This window comes from Phragmites australis, chromosome 10, assembly GCF_958298935.1.
Source record: "Phragmites australis chromosome 10, lpPhrAust1.1, whole genome shotgun sequence".
In the NCBI taxonomy this organism is placed as follows: Eukaryota; Viridiplantae; Streptophyta; class Magnoliopsida; order Poales; family Poaceae; genus Phragmites; species Phragmites australis.
This window is the reverse complement of record NC_084930.1, coordinates 26,807,632-26,825,837: the sequence shown is the minus strand read 5'-3', so window position 1 is coordinate 26,825,837 and position 18,206 is coordinate 26,807,632. Positions and strand designations below refer to the sequence as shown.

The window sequence follows — 18,206 nt, the reverse complement described above, 5'->3', positions numbered from 1 at the left end:
TAGTCAACTTTAGAAAACTACTCTATAAAGGTAAACATGTAAGAGCATCTCCATCCGGCCCCCTAAAATTGACCCCTTATATCTTCATATAGGGGTTCTTCCTATCCAGACTGACCCCCTATTTCTCTGTGCGCTCCAACCGACCCCCTAAATCTGACCCCTTATATTTCACTCACCCATATTTTAATATTATCCTTTAACTACCAAATTAATTCTAACGGCTATATTTCTAACGGTTTTTTCCCAACAGCTATTTTTTGCAACGGTTACTTTTTTTCAACGTTTTTTTTTTTCAACGGCTATTTTTCCCAACGGCTATTTTTTCCCAACGGCTACTCTTTTGTCCAACAGCTATTTATTTTTCAACGGCTACTTTTTTTCAAACGGCTAGTTTTTTCTAACAGCTACTTCCAACTCTATGTAAACCCGGCCAGTCCCCGGTTGCCATTCACAAGTCACACTCCTTTGTAGTTCCCTCTCTGATCGAAATGAGTCATCATTTTCTGGTAGATTCATCGTCGTCGGAGGAGGATGATGACGACGAATTCATTCTTGCTACACTACACCAAGCACACACTCAATATGCGCTTTTGAATGCTGCACGACCTGGGGGTTCTGTGCCTGGACGTCAGTATATCAACCGCAACAGAGAAGCCGGGCATTGGAGGCTATACGAAGACTACTTTTCAGATGCTCCTACCTACGGTCCAACTTTCTTTCGTCGCAGGTTTGTATCTGTTTTTGTTTGTTCATTATTTTTGTGCATCCTCTGGGGTTCGGCTGATTCTTATTACTTTCTTCAGGTTTAGAATGTCTCGTTCTCTATTTCTTCGCATACTGCAAGCTGTAGAACAACATGATGATTATTTTGTGCAGAAAAGAGATAGAATCAGACGTCTTGGGTTATCTCCTTTGCAGAAGATAACCGCAGCATTTAGGATGCTAACTTATGGAGTAGCAGCAGATGCTACTGATGATTATATTCGGATTGCAGAAAGTACTGCTGTAGAGAGTCTTAAAAGGTTTGTGAAAGCTATTGTTGAAATCTTCGGTGATGAGTACCTAAGATCCCCAAATGATAATGATACAGCTAGATTACTTACAATTGGAGAGCAAAAGGGTTTTCCCGGTATGCTTGGGAGCATAGATTGCATGCATTGGAAGTGGAAGAATTGCCCTGCAGCATGGCAAGGTCAGTTTACCGGTCATGTGCACGAGCCCACCATTATTCTAGAAGCCGTTGCTTCACATGATCTTTGGATTTGGCATGCCTTCTTTGGTTTACCAGGATCTCACAATGATATTAATGTTCTGCACCGTTCTCACCTATTTGCAAATCTAGCTGAAGGGCACGCTCCAGAAGTGAACTACACCATTAATGATCATAATTATACAATGGGGTATTACCTTGCAGATGGCATATATCCTCAATGGGCCACATTTGTTAAGCCAATACCATCTCCACAAGGGAATAAGAGGAAATATTTTACGAAAGTACAAGCAGCGGTGAGGAAGGAGGTGGAACGAGCATTTGGAGTTCTGCAATCTCGTTTTGCCATTGTTCGTGGGCCAGCAAGATTTTGGGATCAAGACACACTAGGACAAATCATGACAGCTTGTATCATCATGCATAATATGATCGTTGAAGATGAGCGAGATGCAGAAGGTGACCACCATTTTGATGGGATGGGAGAAGTTGTGACAGCTTCTCATCGTCCTACGGCTGAACTGCAAGCGTTTCTTCGAACTCATCTAGCCATTACTAACAGGGAAACTCACTCACAGCTTCGTGATGATCTAGTCGAGCACCTGTGGAAAAAATATGGAGGGGTGTAGTGTGTAGTTGTACCAATATAGTCGGTACCTGCCATGTACTGTTTTAATTATGTATGCACTCGTAATAATGTAGTCAGTACCTATTATGTATGCAGTTGTAATAACGTATGGTAATGTATGCAGATTTTTCATCACACAACAACTAACATAGATAGTCTGTACAACTAACATAGATAGTCCATAAAACTAACATAGAGTTTGTACAACATACTTAAAGTTTATACAACATACTTAAAGTTTATACAACATACTTAAAGTGCCAACAAAATACTTAAAGTTCTATATATGAAGTAGCTCAACCCGAGCCTGTGCCAAACAGCCGAGCAATGATCTCATCCTGCAAGCGTGTATAGTAATGTCGTTGTCGCTCACTCATAGCACTAAGATCCATATTCATCACCTTATCATCTTCAATCCTTCTCCTTAACTCAATATCTTGTTCCTTCAGTTCAATCTTTTTCTTCTCAAGTGCAAGTCTTTCATCATTGCGCTCTTTTTTTGCAACCTCTTTCAAGGCTTCTGCCTCTTTCTTCTTAGCCCACAAGTTTTCCATCGCTTCCATGTAAAGATTATCTCCAGAAGAAATGGGATTTTTACCTCGCCGCTGTCGCTCTTTCTCCGCCTTCCTACCTACTGGCCTAACCACGGGCTCTGAAGTATGACCCTCCCCATCAACCTCTAGATGACTCTCATTGGTCCCAGGACTGGACAATGGACTTCCAGTGGTGGATGTCTTCTGTTTTTTCTCGCCGCACCTATCCTTCCACTTTTGCTCGTGCTGCAAGATATTCCAACAATGCAACAATCCGAACGATCTGCCTTTCGGATCTTTTGACTTATACAATTCACATGCATGCATTACCTACACATGTAAGTACACCTTATTAGACTTGCACCACCATATAAAATGACAATCAAATAAAGAAGAGAACATTATACCTTATCTTGTTCTGTCACCCCGCTTTGCCTCCTGTTTTGAATCTGAACATAACATCCACAAAATCGGTTAACACCTTCTAGTATGACAGACCAACGATGCTGTAGAGAATTGGAATTACGATCAGATGCAAAGTCCTTGTGCTCATGAAAATAATCAGTAATTCTTTGCCAATACGTAGCACGTGATTGTTCATTCCCTTGTATAGCATCCAAACTAACTTCTAGCCATGCCGACACCAACATGTTGTCTTCTTTTACACTGAAATTTTTTGATCTAGCCTTTTTTGCTTTTTGGGATGCACCAGCTTCTACATGTGGCGTTTGTTGCTCCTCAAGTGGGCTTGCAAATTGACTATCATCCCAATACGGTCCATTGTCTTCAATGTTTGGATCACTCATCAAATCCAAAAAACTATCCATTGTTGTAACCTACACCTGCATAACACAAATTGTATACATATAATCAATTTTTAGCATTGCAAAATTTACACATAATCAATTTCTACCATTTCTCTCTAAAGCCGGCCCACTCCAAACCTCTCTGCAGCCGGCTCCAAATATCTCCCCGTCGCCTCACTCTCCCAGTCGCCTCCCTCCTCCTCTCTCCCACTCCCCGGCCGGACTCCCTCCCTCTCTCCAGCCGGACTCCTTCTGTGCCAGACTCCCTCCCTCTCCGAGTTCCTCTCTCGCTCAGATCTGCTGGGCGGGGCACCGGAGGTGCTGAGCCGGCGGCGCGGGCAGGGGGGCAGCGGCGCGGGATGCCAAGGGGCCCGGCGGCGCGAGCGGTGGGGCAGCGACGCGAGCGGCGAAGGGGGCCAGCGGCGCGGGCGGCCAAGGGGTCCGGCGGCGTGGGCCACGCGGAGGAGGCGGCTGCGTCGGCCAAAACGGAGGAGCCGGCTGCCAGGCAAGCGGAGGAGGCATCAGCGTGCCAAGCGATGGGACAGGGGAGGGGGGCGAAGGTGTACCTGGCGTGGATGGCGGAGGAGATGTCTGTGGCGGCGCGGGAAGCCGGCGAAGGGGGCCAGCGGCGCGGGCGGCCAAGGGGTCCGGCGGCGCAGCCAGGGGGCCAGCGGCGCGAGCGGCGAAGGGGGCCAGCGGCGCGGGCGGCCACGGGGTTCGGCGGCGTGGGGCACGCGGAGGAGGCGGCTGCGTCGGCCAAAACGGAGGAGCCGCTTGCCGGGCAAGCGGAGGAGGCGTCGGCGTGCCAGGCGGCGGGACAGGGGAGGGGGGGCGAAGGTGTACCTGGCGTGGATGGCGGAGGAGATGTCCGTGGCGGCGCGGGAAGCTCGGTCGTTGATGGATAGGGGCTCGGTACACACTTCCTACAGATGAGGTTCGAAGATGCAATTTTAGGGGTCCCTCAAAGATGAGGGGTGAGAAAGGGAGCCGGTTGGAGAGGTTTTTGTACTGTTTTTCCTAAAAAATAGGATAAGGAGTGGGAAAGGGGGCCGGATGGAGATGCTCTAAGGATAGATTGCAAGAAGTAAATACAGAAACGTAAAGATGGTAGAGAGAGCAAACTCGGCACAAATGATTTTTACCATGTGGTATTGAAAATGTCACTTCTAGTCTACGTTGGAGCAGCCGCCTAGGCTATAGCTCCTGGACAACACCCAGTCACAGCCCTTAGCCATCTAAGCGTTAAGTAGGTTGAGCCATCAAGACAATATCTCACCCCAAACCTCTCTTTTGATCACTTATCGTTGTCTTCACTTCAGAGCTTGAGCTATCAAGACAAGGGTATCTGCATCCCTATACAAGATTCTTGCCGTCACTCCACACCAAGTTGGAGGATCAATAAGTATAAACTATTAAGCTCACAGTGTCGATGAGTTACTAAGACTTTAAGGTATCGACGTACCAATTGGTACAAGTTAGAATTACTCTTTAATCCTTTCTCTAGACAGCAACACCTAGCAACATATCTCTCTAGACCTATTAGTACTAATTAGTCTCTAATCTTATGCTTAATTCCCTTGGATGATCACTTTAAGTACTTTGATTGTTTAGATGTCTTCTTAAGTATCTATAAACTTCTCTGAACTCCAACCTCTCAAATGACCAACGAGATATTTATAGTCTTAACCCCGTGAATTAACCATTACTCCAACAGTCACATTTTATTGTACTCACCGGAAGGTCCAACGTGAACAACATTACAAACGCCGAAACATCCTTCGTGCACATGCTACGAACTAGCCGTTGAAACTCCACTTCATAGTCTTATGAACACTAGAAGTTCCGACGTAATATCCTCTTTGAACGTTGTAACATCCTACGTCCATACGAAGCCAACCGAACTATTTTACAACCATTCTAAAAAAAATAGTCTAACATGTTCATTTTATAAACACCGAAACATTTAACGTGTATTAGATCTCATTTGAAAGCTCTTTAAAAGAATCCGCCAAAAACTTCTTATGAACACCGGATCATCAGATGTATTTATTTTTATGAACACCGAATTATCCTTTGCTTTTCAAATTATACACGTCATAATATCCACCATGTATATTTTTAACTGACTAACAATTCATATTTTAAACATAACTTTTCACTCCAAACTCCGAACTTGTGAAGAGCTTTACATAATTATACAGAAATATATCCTATTTGATCACATCAAAATTCATATAACACATTCATTTCATTCATTTATTCTAGTTTCGATAACTTCTCTTATGTTGTATACGTAAGACATACTAAAACATATATTTAATAAATATATTAGTTTTATTAACTATATTATTATTAATCACTAAAATTACATACACACCTAATAAGACCATATTAGCTACACCAAAACTGAAAACGTATGAGTTGATCATGGCACAAGGTAATCAGCGAAGAAATAGGAATTCATGAATTTTTCTATCAAGCTTGCCGCAAACTCTGTTCATCGAATTAACCAAGCATTATAGTCTCTCTAGAGGATGCCGAGTGTTAACCAAGCATTTCGGCTACTGCTCATCGAATATTATAGGCTAATTTTGCCAGACTGAACCCATCAACAGAAACTACAGATTAAAAAGAGGAAGAGATGACAGCAAAAAAACACAACCATCGAAAACACCAATCATCAAGAGCTATCAGCCAACTATAATATCGTATGGCTAGCCTCGAACTCGAAATTGCAGTTAAAAATCTAATCTTCAAACTAAGCAACGAACACATGACAAACTGGTGATAGTTCGGCAGCAAAAACAAACACAAAATAAGCTTAACTTCGACCCAGTTCTAACTTCAAGTGATTGGATGCAGCATCTTAGGCGACATCCATCGCACCAGAATTGTAGTTGTCAAGCTCCTTGTCCAATTGTTCAGCTGATTTCCCCACAGGTCCCTTCCGTACATAGCCACGTCCACGCCCCTGACCAAAGCTACTACGCCCACGGCCACGTCCGCGACCGCGCACTTGTCCTCCCCCTCTTTGAACAAAACCTCCACGCTTCCACCTGAACATAACACAATGATTACTAAAAGGTAATGGAACTACTATGAAATGGAAAAACATGGACTGCAGATGGAATCTATCATTCTACTATGATCAGAGATTGTGTCTGCCAGCTGACAAAAAGAGAATATCCTTAAACATGGCCACGGTAACTGCAGGCACTTTTTGTCAGCAAAAGGCAAATTAGTTTATTTTTTAGAAATCACATATCAAATTTGTAGCTTAAGGTACATGGGATGGTATTAGTTGCTGGTTGCTCCCATGTAGAAAAACCATAAGCACAATGTTTCATCAATACACAACAGACAGGTGCATAAATCCATAGCTCACAACCACAATGGAGAAAAAATAGAGATCAAATCTGCCACTACCACACAAGGTTTCCAAAGATGTACAGGCAAGGGTGCAAGGCATACCAGCTGTGCACTACCATCAGTTGGAAGACTTGTTTCATATGGTTATTTCACCAAGTTTATTCTACTGGTTATAGGAGGGAAGTTGCGCTATTTGTAATTTTGAGGCAGGTTATGGAGCAAAGAATATATATATAGCCACAAGAGCCTACCCAGGAAGCGAACTGGATGAGCCCGCCGCACCTCGACCAAACCGACTTGCACCAGGCCTGAAAAGAAAATATTTAACATAAGTGTGAGGAACAAGAATCAGAAAATTAGAATTGCTACAGGATTATTGGTGAAATCACTAGTAAGGGCATCTTCTAAGCCATGCACTAGCAAAAAAGAGACATACATCATTACAACTTCTCTCTGTCCTCTTCCCCTTGCACCAGGAACAACACTAATTCGGGGTGCGAAAGCAGCGGATAGACCCAAATCTGCTCCTATCATTTCAATCTTCATTGCCTTCCCATCAAGGCGCACATTATTATATCGTTTCAATGCGGCAAGAGCTTCACTTCTCCTAGTGAATATCACCTCAGCTGAACCCTGTTCAAGAATATAATCAGTGAACATACCCATGAGTAAATTTCATATACGTAGCATTTTTTTGTGAAGCAAACATCAAACTAATATATTACATTTATTATATGACTAGATATAGTTGAAGTTTTAAAGGAAACACCTGCATACTTTGTAACCTATTGGCAGCTAGAGGTTGACTGGTCAATTAAACTTATGTCTCAAAAGCAGTTAAAATAAATAAATAACATAGAATTATGGCTGTCCAATAACTAACAAATTCAAAAGGTAAGATTCCTTTTAAAATTTATTCAAAAACAAGTACTGTCAATGCTTTTTCTTTGAGTGAGGGTGTTTTTTCTGTCAATGCTTTTTCTTTGAGTGAGAGTGTTTTTTCTTCCTTTTTTTCTAGGTGGATGAGCGTGGGGCAATGATTGTGCTCATGTTCCATGATCTAAGTGGCTTACAGGTAATACAAAGGGCTATTTTCCATTTTGTACTTTTGTATGATTATCATGGTGCATTAGACTAGATCCAAGTTATAATTGCTATAAGTCCATCCCATCAAACTTCATTACAACCAATCAATGCATTATCCAAACCCTAAACATGCAACAAACAGGTCCAGTATGTGTTAAGGAAGAAGGGACTTGCTTTATGCTCGGAACGTAACATGAGAAAATGACCAAGCATGAATAATTAAATATACAAATAAACAATACATAATTAAAAAATACACATCTGCGTTATTGAAAGGACCAAGTTTTAGACAAAGACTCACAGTTGGGCGCCTATTATTGTCATAATGAACAGCACAGTGCTTCAAGTGGCCCATTTCAGAAAAAAGCTCCTGAACCAATGTTGTGGACAAAGAAGATCAGCATAAAAAATGTTAAACGTGAATTGGGCTATCAGCTATTCTAATATGCATTTGAGGATCCAGTTACCTGTATGTCTTCCTTTGTAACTCCATAGTGCAAGTTTGAAATATACAGCTTTGTTCCAGATTCTATCCCAGAAAGACCAGCAGCCACCATACTATCCTCAAACAAATCATGTCTCCACACAAAAGTCTTGGCTTTATTGAATGACTGTGATATTCCATAGCATGCATGCCAGATTGTGATGAGAAAGTATTAGCATAAAACCACAAAACTCATCAATCCATGGTACTTGATGAGTCAACCAGCAACAGCAAAATTATAAAACCCTATACCATTGCATAGAATGGTTTATGAAAAAATCGAAGACATTATCCACATAAAATATGTGGCCCATCACCATGCTGACAATGAGTATAGACAAGGTTTTCAGTTTGAACTTTGAAGCATTAGCCAGCACAAACCAGCATAAATCTCGCCACAACATACTCAGCAGAAAAGGGCCAGTTCTCAGGTAATTCAAAACAAGAAACCCATTAGATCCTCTTTGAAGTTCCACAGCTAAAAGGCAGCAGATGTGGTCTGGATTGAACCATTGGGCTGTCCCTTTAAATCAGTTTATAGCCACTTCTTGTCAGGTACCTACTGTAATTTGGATTCTTGAAGGTATATAGAAAATCAGCGATAGTTTTGTGCTTGCCTTGGCAATAGCAAATGTTGAGGACCGAGTATTAACACCAAGAGGCCTTCGTGAAGGCACCCCTAGGCCCCTTCCACGGAAAGTGCCACCACCACGCCCACGCCATGAACCACGGGCCAACCTTTGGCCATCATCTCTGCCTCGACCCCCTCCTTGTCCCCTGCCTCTTCCCCTTCCCCTTCCCCTTCCCCTTCCCCTTCCACTTCTGCTCTTAATCAAATCATCCAGTGGGACATCCAAAGATGTTGCCATCCAAGACTAGACTTGAGACGCAAAGTTAAGAATAAAACCCTGCATAGGAGCAACCAACTTCAGTATCTTGATTGTTCAGTTGAACTGCAGTAGACCAGGCAAGCACACACGTGCACATAGAGAACATAGCAATCTTAGGTTTCTTTCGTTTTTCACTTTAAATTTTGTATGATAAAGATATTACTATTCTAGCAGAAAAAGTACAGCTAAGCAGCAAGCACTCACTTTATATGATTAGCATGCATGGCATATTTAGTTGTGGACTTATTCTTCCACACTTATCATCACGTTGTCTTATGCAATTGTGCCCACACATATGCAATTTAATGAGCCGACCAAAAGCTTCCAAATTTCAGCTTACAAAGGTAAAATACAATGTCATCGAAAGATCTCTGCAAAATCACTCTATTAGGCACCCTCCATATATTGAAAGTAAAATACAACACAATCTAAATGAAAACATCAGGCATTCAGGCTCATACCTAACCTTTCCGAATACCTACAGTCCCTGTTATAAGTTATATTATTTGAACACGACAACAGACTGAAAACACTCCAAACAAAGAATTTGCAGTTTGATATAGCAAATCTCAACTGAAACAAAGGAGCTCTATCACATGTTATACATCCTGAGTATTTGATCTAACTAAGATACCCAACGGTAATTAAACATGGCCAGCTACATGAGCACACAACAATCTGGCAACTAGTTACCATTGGGTTCTCCTCCAACTAGATTCAGAAGGTATCGGTAACACGGGGATGAAACCAATGCATCTATACAGTCCCTTATCTGAACATAACATGGAGAAATTTGTGGTTTCTACATGTACTTACAAATCACTCAACCCAGAAATCAACATCTAATTTCCCATCGCCCACCCAAGAAAAGCACGCACGATCGCGTCACAAAAGCCAAGGTAGTTAGTACTTCACAAGACCGAAGGTTATACCTCTGCTGAAATCAGGCCAAGGTATTCGGCGGGGGGGGGGGGGGGGGAGGAAAGGAAAAACAGATCCACGCACCTTGGCAGCGTAGGACGTCTACGGGGGGTATCTGGTCGGCCGCAGTACGGTGGCTGCAGATGGTCCTGGCCGTGAGATCGATCCACGGTGAGGAGGCCGACGGGAGGGGACGAGGAGGCAAGAGGCTCGGGAGGGCTCCCGTGGCGACGGAGAGAAGTGTGGTTCCGGCGGCGGGGCGACTCGATCCAACGCAAGGGAGGGCGTGGTGACGAGTTCTGCCGCCGGCCGCTGGCGCTGAGCCCAGGTGGCTGAAGGCCTAATTGCCTGCGGGCTTGCGCGGGTTGGGGAGTGGGGAGATATGAGGTGGGGTGTGCTCGGATGACTAGAGATCGGCCGATTTCTGAAGGAATTCCCTGAGGACGCGTGGTGAGATGGATTTTGGCCGGCGGCGGCGACGAGTCTTTCTCCTCGACGAGGCTCGATAGTGGAGGACGGGCCTGGACGGCTTTGGTGTGGGGCCAGGGGACTGGGTTCCTTTTGCTGCGTGATTTTCCTGCGCCGGGCCCACTGTAGAAACAATGGGAAGCAAATCGGAGATGGACGTGTCTCCTTTTCGGCCGTCCCATTGAGACCTCAGGTCCACTTCTCGATCTGACGCCGGAAGGCATGTGGCACAGTCCCATTATTTCACCATGGCATACGAGGGCATCAACAATGTTCACCATGGCTTACGAGGGCATCAACAATGTTAGTTTTTTTACCGCTCTCCACTAGTTACGCTATAGTATCCGTTTACGAGTGCGTACTCATTCTATATATATAACATATGTTTTTTTACCGCTCTCCACTAGTTACGCTATAGTATCCGTTTACGAGTGCGTACTCATTCTATATATATAACATATGTATACCTAAACATACTTTACATACATATATGACTAGTTCTACACCCACACACAATATAGAGGTCACGTCTTTAAAGAGATCATCAGGACCCACCATGATCTCGTAGACGACGGGTATATCGTTATACCTTTGTTACGTTATGTGGGAGAGGCTCGAAAAATTATTTAGCCCGAACGCCTAGGTGCGAGACGGACGATCGATCCCCTATCAGCTCAGCCTAATATTTTATTAGTGCTAAGTTTAAATATATTTAATTATCTTGTTAGTACTAATAAAATATAGGTGTAAATATATTGTCGTTCGTCTAAACACCTTATTATTGCTGTTGAGAAAAAAAATCTGACCTCTAAACATCCTATTATATATATATATATATGCTCTGCTGCGACCTCCACTAAGTGACCTCTAAGCAGCCTGCGTCATTCTATTTCCTATAAACAAATCCGGAGCTCTAAGCGCTCAGCGCTGGCGCCGTCTTACGCTGAGGAGTCCCTACGCAGAGCTATGGCCGGTCGGGAGCGATTTGAAAGTCCCTACGCGGAGCTATGGCAAAGTTTTGTTAAATGAAGTTCAGAATGTAAAGTTTTTGGTGTCCATTGGTATTTTCTGCAACTTAGAAAGTTTTGGAATCTTAGTTGAGAGCTTGAATTTTCAGCAGTAACAAGTTCATTTGAACCTCTCAACTCTTACAAAGTCCGAATATCAACCTTCAACTATAAAAAGAAAAAAAGAGCATTTGATACTTCAAACTTTCTAAAACCGTGCAAAATTGCCCTTTGGAACTAAATAGCCACAGTTTTGGCTGGCATAGCATCCGTTTTGACTACGAGACACACAGATTTATCTCATACCCTTACCTCTGACACAAATCTTCTACAGTAACTACATATATATTAACAGTAACTGACACGTGAGCTCAAGTTCACGTGTCAGTAACTGTTAATGCATCTGCAATTACTACAGAGGATCCCGGTAGCACCCCTCTCACCAGCTTGCCTAAAAACAGATCAAGGTGAGAGCCAAGCGTTCAACGAGCAAGCTTCGATGGCTTCCTCTCCCTCTCCTCTTCGCTCTCTAGATCCGAGTGAAGCTTTTATTATGGCAACCAATGGAGGGCACCGCTGCAGAAGATCCACAGCGCCGGAGGTTGTCATCCCCGTAATAATGCCAGCGGAGGTAGTCACCACACCACGCCAATGGGTATGCACCATAACCCTTCATTTGGAACCTTGGAAAGTTTTCATACATCATGTTGAAAGTTTCTTGTAATCAAATTGAATATTTTTGTTAATTGATTGGAAAGTTTTTTTAATTGATTCGAAAGTTTCAAGAATCTGTTGAAAGCTTTTTTTAATCAAATGAAAGTATCGTACAGATTGTCGATGAACTACTGAAACATCGCTTTACATTTTTTTTAAAAAAATTATCCTTCCCTTTGAGCCGTTTGTCTCCCAATAATTGGCTATAAACAGTACAAAGTACTCCTCCGTCCACTTCTTATCAGGCGTATTTTGATTTAAAAATCAAACTTTGCAACTTTTGTTCAACAACTAATCAAATTATATGCATGTTTAATGTAAAAAAAAATTATCAATATATTCGTATTTGAAATTGCTTTTAATATAATATCTACTTTGTAGCAAATGATAATATATTGCAAGAACAATTGAAGGTTTTATCTATTTTTGAAGACCCTTTCATTCCAAAATACGCCCTACAATAGTGGACAAAAAAACCAAATTATAAAGTAATATTCGTTATGGGCCAAACCTTAAACAACTCAATCAAATTACAAAAGTCAAATTGGACGCACAGTTGCACATCAGCACACGCATGGTCCTCCGCTGGAACCACATGCTGGGAATCATCCAGAGTCTTGCATTCCCCGTCCACTCTCACTCGCTATGGTACGAGCAAGACACCCCCAGCTCTTGACCGTTGCTAATCCTCCCACTGGAAGCGAGAAATCGGCATGGCAGCTTCGTTCGCCCTTCTCCCCGACCAGCAGCAGATGCACGGATCAGCGCAGAAGCCCAGAAGTACCGAAAATCCTGATTTGACGCGCAGCTTAAGTAACAACTAAGTGGCGACGTATAAAAAACTTTTTCTTGAATATTTTTTTTATAACTTTTTTCTCAAAACTTTATTCGATAATTTTTTCTCCATAGTTTTTATCTCAAAACTTCTAAGCAGAAATTTTATTTAAGAGAACTTTTTTAAAAAGTTATGGAAATTTTTTTCACAAAAGATAAGTTTTGGGAGGTCCACGAGCTGTCTTCTTTGCCCTCGCTCAGGCGGCGGCGACGCGCTTGTGCCGAAAAGACGGCTGATTTAGGTGAAATCTTGCCTTGCCTTGCCTTCGAAGGAACCCGCGCGCGGGGCCGCACCGCACGGGGCAGCCGCCGCCTCCTTCCCCACAGGCCACATGACGAACGAAAGCTCTTCCTAGCTTTGCTTGATGCTTTTGCTCTCTTTACCTCCCTCTCTGATCTATCTAATCATCCCCTTTCCCCTCGTACCGGTCTTGGAAAGCTCCCAACGATCGACCAAGCGTCGCGTATAAAATGCAGTGAAGCTTGATCATGGCAGGATTGGGTGCTGGGAGTTGTTGTCTTGCTGCTGAGGGTTCATGTCACTGTCAGCACACCTATTTTTAAGATATAAATTTTGTATTTTATAAATTATCAGGTCGGTTCAAAACTAAAAAAACTCATCCTAACCTAACTAAGCTAAGAAAAAAATAAATTAAGTGACTCAAAATTATCCATTGAATATCTACTTGCAGTCATACGCATTTTGCATAAGGTACCTGTCGTCCTTGCATGCAATTAGTAAAAGAAAATTGAAGCATCACACTAGCTAGCTAGGGATAAGAATAGTGCAACCGTTCGACAGTTGAGCTCGAGTCGCTGTCTTGCCCAATTGCCTATTGTCTCCGTATGTGAGAGGGAAGCAGCCTGCACATCCGTTGCCATACTGGCGCTGGCGCAGAACCGAAGCATCCAGAGCGGGGTCCGGCAGCTGTGTCTGACCATGGAGGCGGCTAGAGCCAGCCGGTTCATTGGGGGCATATATATATTCTTCAAATGGCTTCACGGTAAGCTCGCTTTTTTATATAAAAAGGAATAAAAATAAAGCTTATGTTTCTGTTTAAATCTTGAGCTGTGATATATGATGTCGTGCTCTGATGGGAAGCCTGGGAAAGTAATTTGTTCAGACCTGTTAACTCTTCTGTTGAAATGCGAGAGCACCATCCGATTGTGATGCTATCAGTCAGGTAAGCTACTTTGTTCAAGCAGGAATGTTTTATTGGCCTCGAACATATATTAACTATTTTGGTTTTAACCATTTGGTAACTTAAACTGGCATTCTAAATTTGATTAATTAGCAGTTGGCTATGTTTTATGTTAACAATAAATGTGAACGGATTATTAATACTTATATTTGTATTTTTTTTTAAATGAATAGGAGAGCTGCCTATTGTATTAATTACGAAGATAGCACGACAAACTAATCTACTTGGTTAATTGAGGGAAAACTGAGCAAAAATCACAAGACACAGCGTGCAAACTACCTAGCTAAACTAGTCATAGAGCATCGCATAGACTACCTCGACTCTTGACTACCTACCTAGCTAGATTAGGCTTGAGGTGGTCGACAACACCTCAAAACAGAAGAAAACCAAACACACATGAGGGTCAATCCTAGATGACGCCTCCAAGGAGGGCGCAACCCCAAAGGGGCCGCCATCGACCAATTTAAATCATATTAAATGGGTTTTCACCCAAAGACCCTCCCAGGATCGGCGGGGAATAACATAACACCGCCTCCAAGAAGGGAACGACGCCCGAAGGTGCCACATGCACGAGCATCGATGAAACACTGAATTAGGCTTTCGCCCAATATTCCAGAACCCATCTTGCCGCCGAACTGAGCAACACCGGACCCCAACCAAAGACTAATTGACGCAACAAACCCAAATACAACATATACATTATGGCGGATCATCATCGCACGAAGCTTGAAATAGAAGAATAGAAGCAGCAGCACAATGAACCACAAGCTGCTCATAGTCAAGACTAACCACGATGAGCACGCAATACTGGGATCTCTGACTATTGGCGACAGAAGCTAGGATGAGAAGAGGCAACCCCTCAGCTTGGCAGCAAGATGGGCGAATCACGAGAGCAGGAAGGCGTTGTCCTCGACTCCACGCATGAGCGGCCACAATGCCGAGCCTCGGGGACATGAAGCACAACGTCAACGGCCGCCCAAGTGCGTCAACATGCGGATCCGAAGAAAATCAGTAGCGGCACACAGACCCGGCCACCACGCCATCAAGCACGCCCACCTCCTCCTTAGAACCCCATGCCTACCAGCATTCAAAGCCACCGCCACCACAACCTAGCAGACCGCACAGAGAGGGGTGGTCCGGCTTAGGGCAGAACGGACGATAGGCTTTGACCCCGTGCCCACGACGACTGGTGATGCGCCAACAAATAGCGAACATCCTGAAGGTGGCGGTGGTGTCATACCCCAAAAATCCTAACCTAGTCATCAAGCATACATACGCATCATGACATCATGCTTCATGCATTAGGCTTTTGATTTAAGTATTTAAAACATTTTGGAAATGTTATGTCATCGATCGACACATGTTCCCACCATGTAAATTTTGAGTGGGAATTGTTTAGAAATGGTTAGGAAGCCTAAATACCATTTAGGAAGGATAAGGAAAAGAATAGGAAGAAACGCAGAAAGAAAGAGAACTTTCAGCACGTGGGCCTAGCCCACGATCTGATCGGGCCTCCCCACGGTCAGACCACCAAAGCTTAGAACCCCCGCTAAAACCCCTTCGACCCTCACCCACTCTCTCTCCCTCACTCATTCCCTCAATTGCTTCCTTCTCCACCAAAACCGAGAGAGAGAGAGAGAGGGAGAGAAAGAGAGAGAGAGAGAGAGAGAGAGAGAGAGAGAGAGAGAGAGAGAGAGGACGACCACCTCGATCACCACGACGGCTAGAGATCGACGAAAAAGGCTTCCCTGAGCTCCCCGAAGGCTTCCCTGAGCTCCTCCCCTCCGTCTTCCTTATCGGGGATGCTTCCCCACGTCTTCTTCCATCTCAAGGCCAACCACCACCTTAGGGTCCAATCTTCGAATCGAAGCTTCCCCGGAGTTGGCTAACACTCTAGAAAGCTTCCTCACACCGAGGTGACTTCCATAACCATTTTCCTAACATTCCCGAGCTCCATCTAGTTTCCCCATTAGTTTAGACCTGAGCTCCACCCTAGCCATAGACGTCATCTATGGGGTCATCAAGTTTGGCCCCGTGCATGTTGCCCAAACCACCAAATATGAACTCTCCTAGTCATGTAGAGTGTTTTGGTACCACTTTTGGTCGAAAGGAAACAACAGAGCCATCACTGGCGACCTTGCTGAGGTGCCATCGGCTAGGACCAGCGGTCTGATCACCACTAGGACCGGTCTGGCCACCAGGTCGTGACTTGGCTGGTTAGACTTCAAATCAAACTCCATAGTTAGGAGTCAGACTGCCACCAGAGCCGGTCTGACCGCTAGGTTTACTCAGTAATGATTTCTTCTCTGTTCGACCCCCACAGTCTGACCACCACCTAGGCGGTCTGACCGCCAGCTATTCAGTACCCTTTTAGCTTAGGTCGTCTTATGCGAGGTTTAAACCTCTTCTAACCCAATCACTTCGGCATTGTTTTACAAATGTTTTCATGACATGGTGCATTGCATCTCGTTCACCATCATACATCATAAGCATACATCTTTGTTCATTCTTTTTGTTTATTCGATGCATTCTTTTATTGATTAGAGAGTGATGCGTTGATAGTCGAGGCTGATACCGAACTGGTGGTGTATGTGAGCGAAGCATTGAAGCAGCAAAGCAAGCATCTATGCATATTTCACCTTTATTTTGGATTTTGTGGTGTCTAATTTGATAAGTTATCCTTTTATGTATGTTATGCTTTATTTAGCAAATCAATGTCGGGTTCTGTGGGTAGATCCTAATTGTTGCATTACCCTTCCTTGGTATTGTTCTCTCTTGATCCATTGTAACTCAGGGCGATATCACATGATAGTTTAACTTAAAATGAACATGTCATGCTTAGAAATACATAGGTCATCGGTAAAAGTCGAGTGGTGGTTCGTCCATCGTTCGTGATTTTTAAGGCTTAACAATGTTCACCAAGATAAATATGTTAAGATGATGAGGTGTAAGGATGAGACAAGATTTGGGCGGGTGTTAGGGATGGTTCAAGAATGGAGTCCTAAAGGTCATATGCCCGCCTAGATCAATTAAGCACCGATCGTTGGTGTCATTGCCTTAAGCACATGTCCATACTTTTCACCTATTCGAATATGGTAAAGATGAGCCGAATACCTCTTGTAACTGTGATTATTTGGATTTGAACGTCTACGGTGTGAGCGGGAGGGTTGTATACACACCTGAGGTTGCTCTAGGAGTTGACCGAAGTGGCCTCCACACCGAGAGACGCATGATCCAAATGGTTGAGGCTTACTTAGGAAAGATTGTCATGGGTACCCCTTCTTGCAACTTGATCAGTTGCATGAGCCGGATGGTCTCGTGTCGTGTGGGTAAAGAAGTACCCCTGTAGGGTATAAAATTAATTCGAATTATCATGCTCTCGGTCATGAGCACGCTTATATCTATCCGCACCAGTCATAGAGTTTTGATTGTGGTTGTATCTGGTATGATGGGAGTTGACTCGTGTAAGTCTATGATGAGATGAGTATGTTCATATGATGGGTATGTTTACACTTATGTTCTCATGATAGGATAGCATAAGTTTGAGATATGTTAGGTGCTCACACCTTGAGTCTATAAATTGTTTTACGTATAAATTCATTTAACCTTGTAGTCGATTTATTGCTACTCATTCTCAAATGCATGATCCTTGGAGTAGGGTTATTATATGTACCTACTAGCTCTGACCCCATGCTCGCGGTGACCGATGACGCACCGACCGAAGACACGCATCCTGGCAGCGAAGCATAGGACCTGCCGCCCACGCTTGGAACCTGGCTGTGAGAGAATATCAAGCAAATGTGTGTTGTATTGATTCGAGTTGCAAGAATTACATTATACAGGCACATATGAAAGCAAAACAAAGAAGTCGGATAGGCACAGGAGCCAGACAGCCACGAGAACCTAACGGGACATGGGAGCCAGATGGCCATCCATAGAAGTCAAGGCGTCAAACAAGTAGAAGGTGTAACGGGCACAACATAGCCACACAGTGCCATGCACATCATGCATGCACATGCAGGATTCTCTGTCTAACACACCCCCATAATCAGAGCAT

At 43.6% G+C, this 18,206-nt stretch overlaps 3 protein-coding genes across 4 annotated transcripts; 1 reads left to right on the top strand and 2 right to left on the bottom strand.

Moving 5' to 3' along the window:
* The first annotated feature begins 67 nt into the window (after positions 1-67).
* Positions 68-1,836, top strand: LOC133930194 (uncharacterized). The gene is made up of 2 exons (XM_062376868.1): positions 68-727; positions 804-1,836. The coding sequence occupies exons 1-2, from the start codon at positions 489-491 to the stop codon at positions 1,834-1,836; spliced, it is 1,272 nt and encodes a 423-aa protein (XP_062232852.1). The 5' UTR covers positions 68-488.
* A 212-nt stretch (positions 1,837-2,048) lies between these two features.
* On the bottom strand, positions 2,049-4,220 carry LOC133883388 (glutathione S-transferase T3-like). 2 transcript variants are annotated; one of them, XM_062322702.1, is made up of 3 exons: positions 3,741-4,220; positions 2,776-3,210; positions 2,049-2,698 (listed from the first exon to the last, which is right to left on the bottom strand). In XM_062322702.1, exons 2-3 carry the CDS (start codon positions 3,193-3,195, stop codon positions 2,132-2,134), a joined length of 987 nt encoding a protein of 328 aa, XP_062178686.1. In that variant the 5' UTR covers positions 3,196-3,210; positions 3,741-4,220; the 3' UTR covers positions 2,049-2,131. The 2 variants fall into 2 exon arrangements, with proteins under 2 accessions (XP_062178686.1, XP_062178687.1); XM_062322703.1 differs by lacking the exon at positions 3,741-4,220 and having other exon boundaries at positions 2,776-3,341.
* Positions 4,221-5,828: 1,608 nt separating this feature from the next.
* On the bottom strand, positions 5,829-10,480 carry LOC133930507 (THO complex subunit 4D-like). The gene is made up of 7 exons (XM_062377168.1): positions 10,009-10,480; positions 8,731-9,021; positions 8,097-8,240; positions 7,931-7,999; positions 6,980-7,176; positions 6,795-6,851; positions 5,829-6,230 (listed from the first exon to the last, which is right to left on the bottom strand). The coding sequence occupies exons 2-7, from the start codon at positions 8,980-8,982 to the stop codon at positions 6,041-6,043; spliced, it is 909 nt and encodes a 302-aa protein (XP_062233152.1). The 5' UTR covers positions 8,983-9,021; positions 10,009-10,480; the 3' UTR covers positions 5,829-6,040.
* Positions 10,481-18,206: the final 7,726 nt, after the last annotated feature.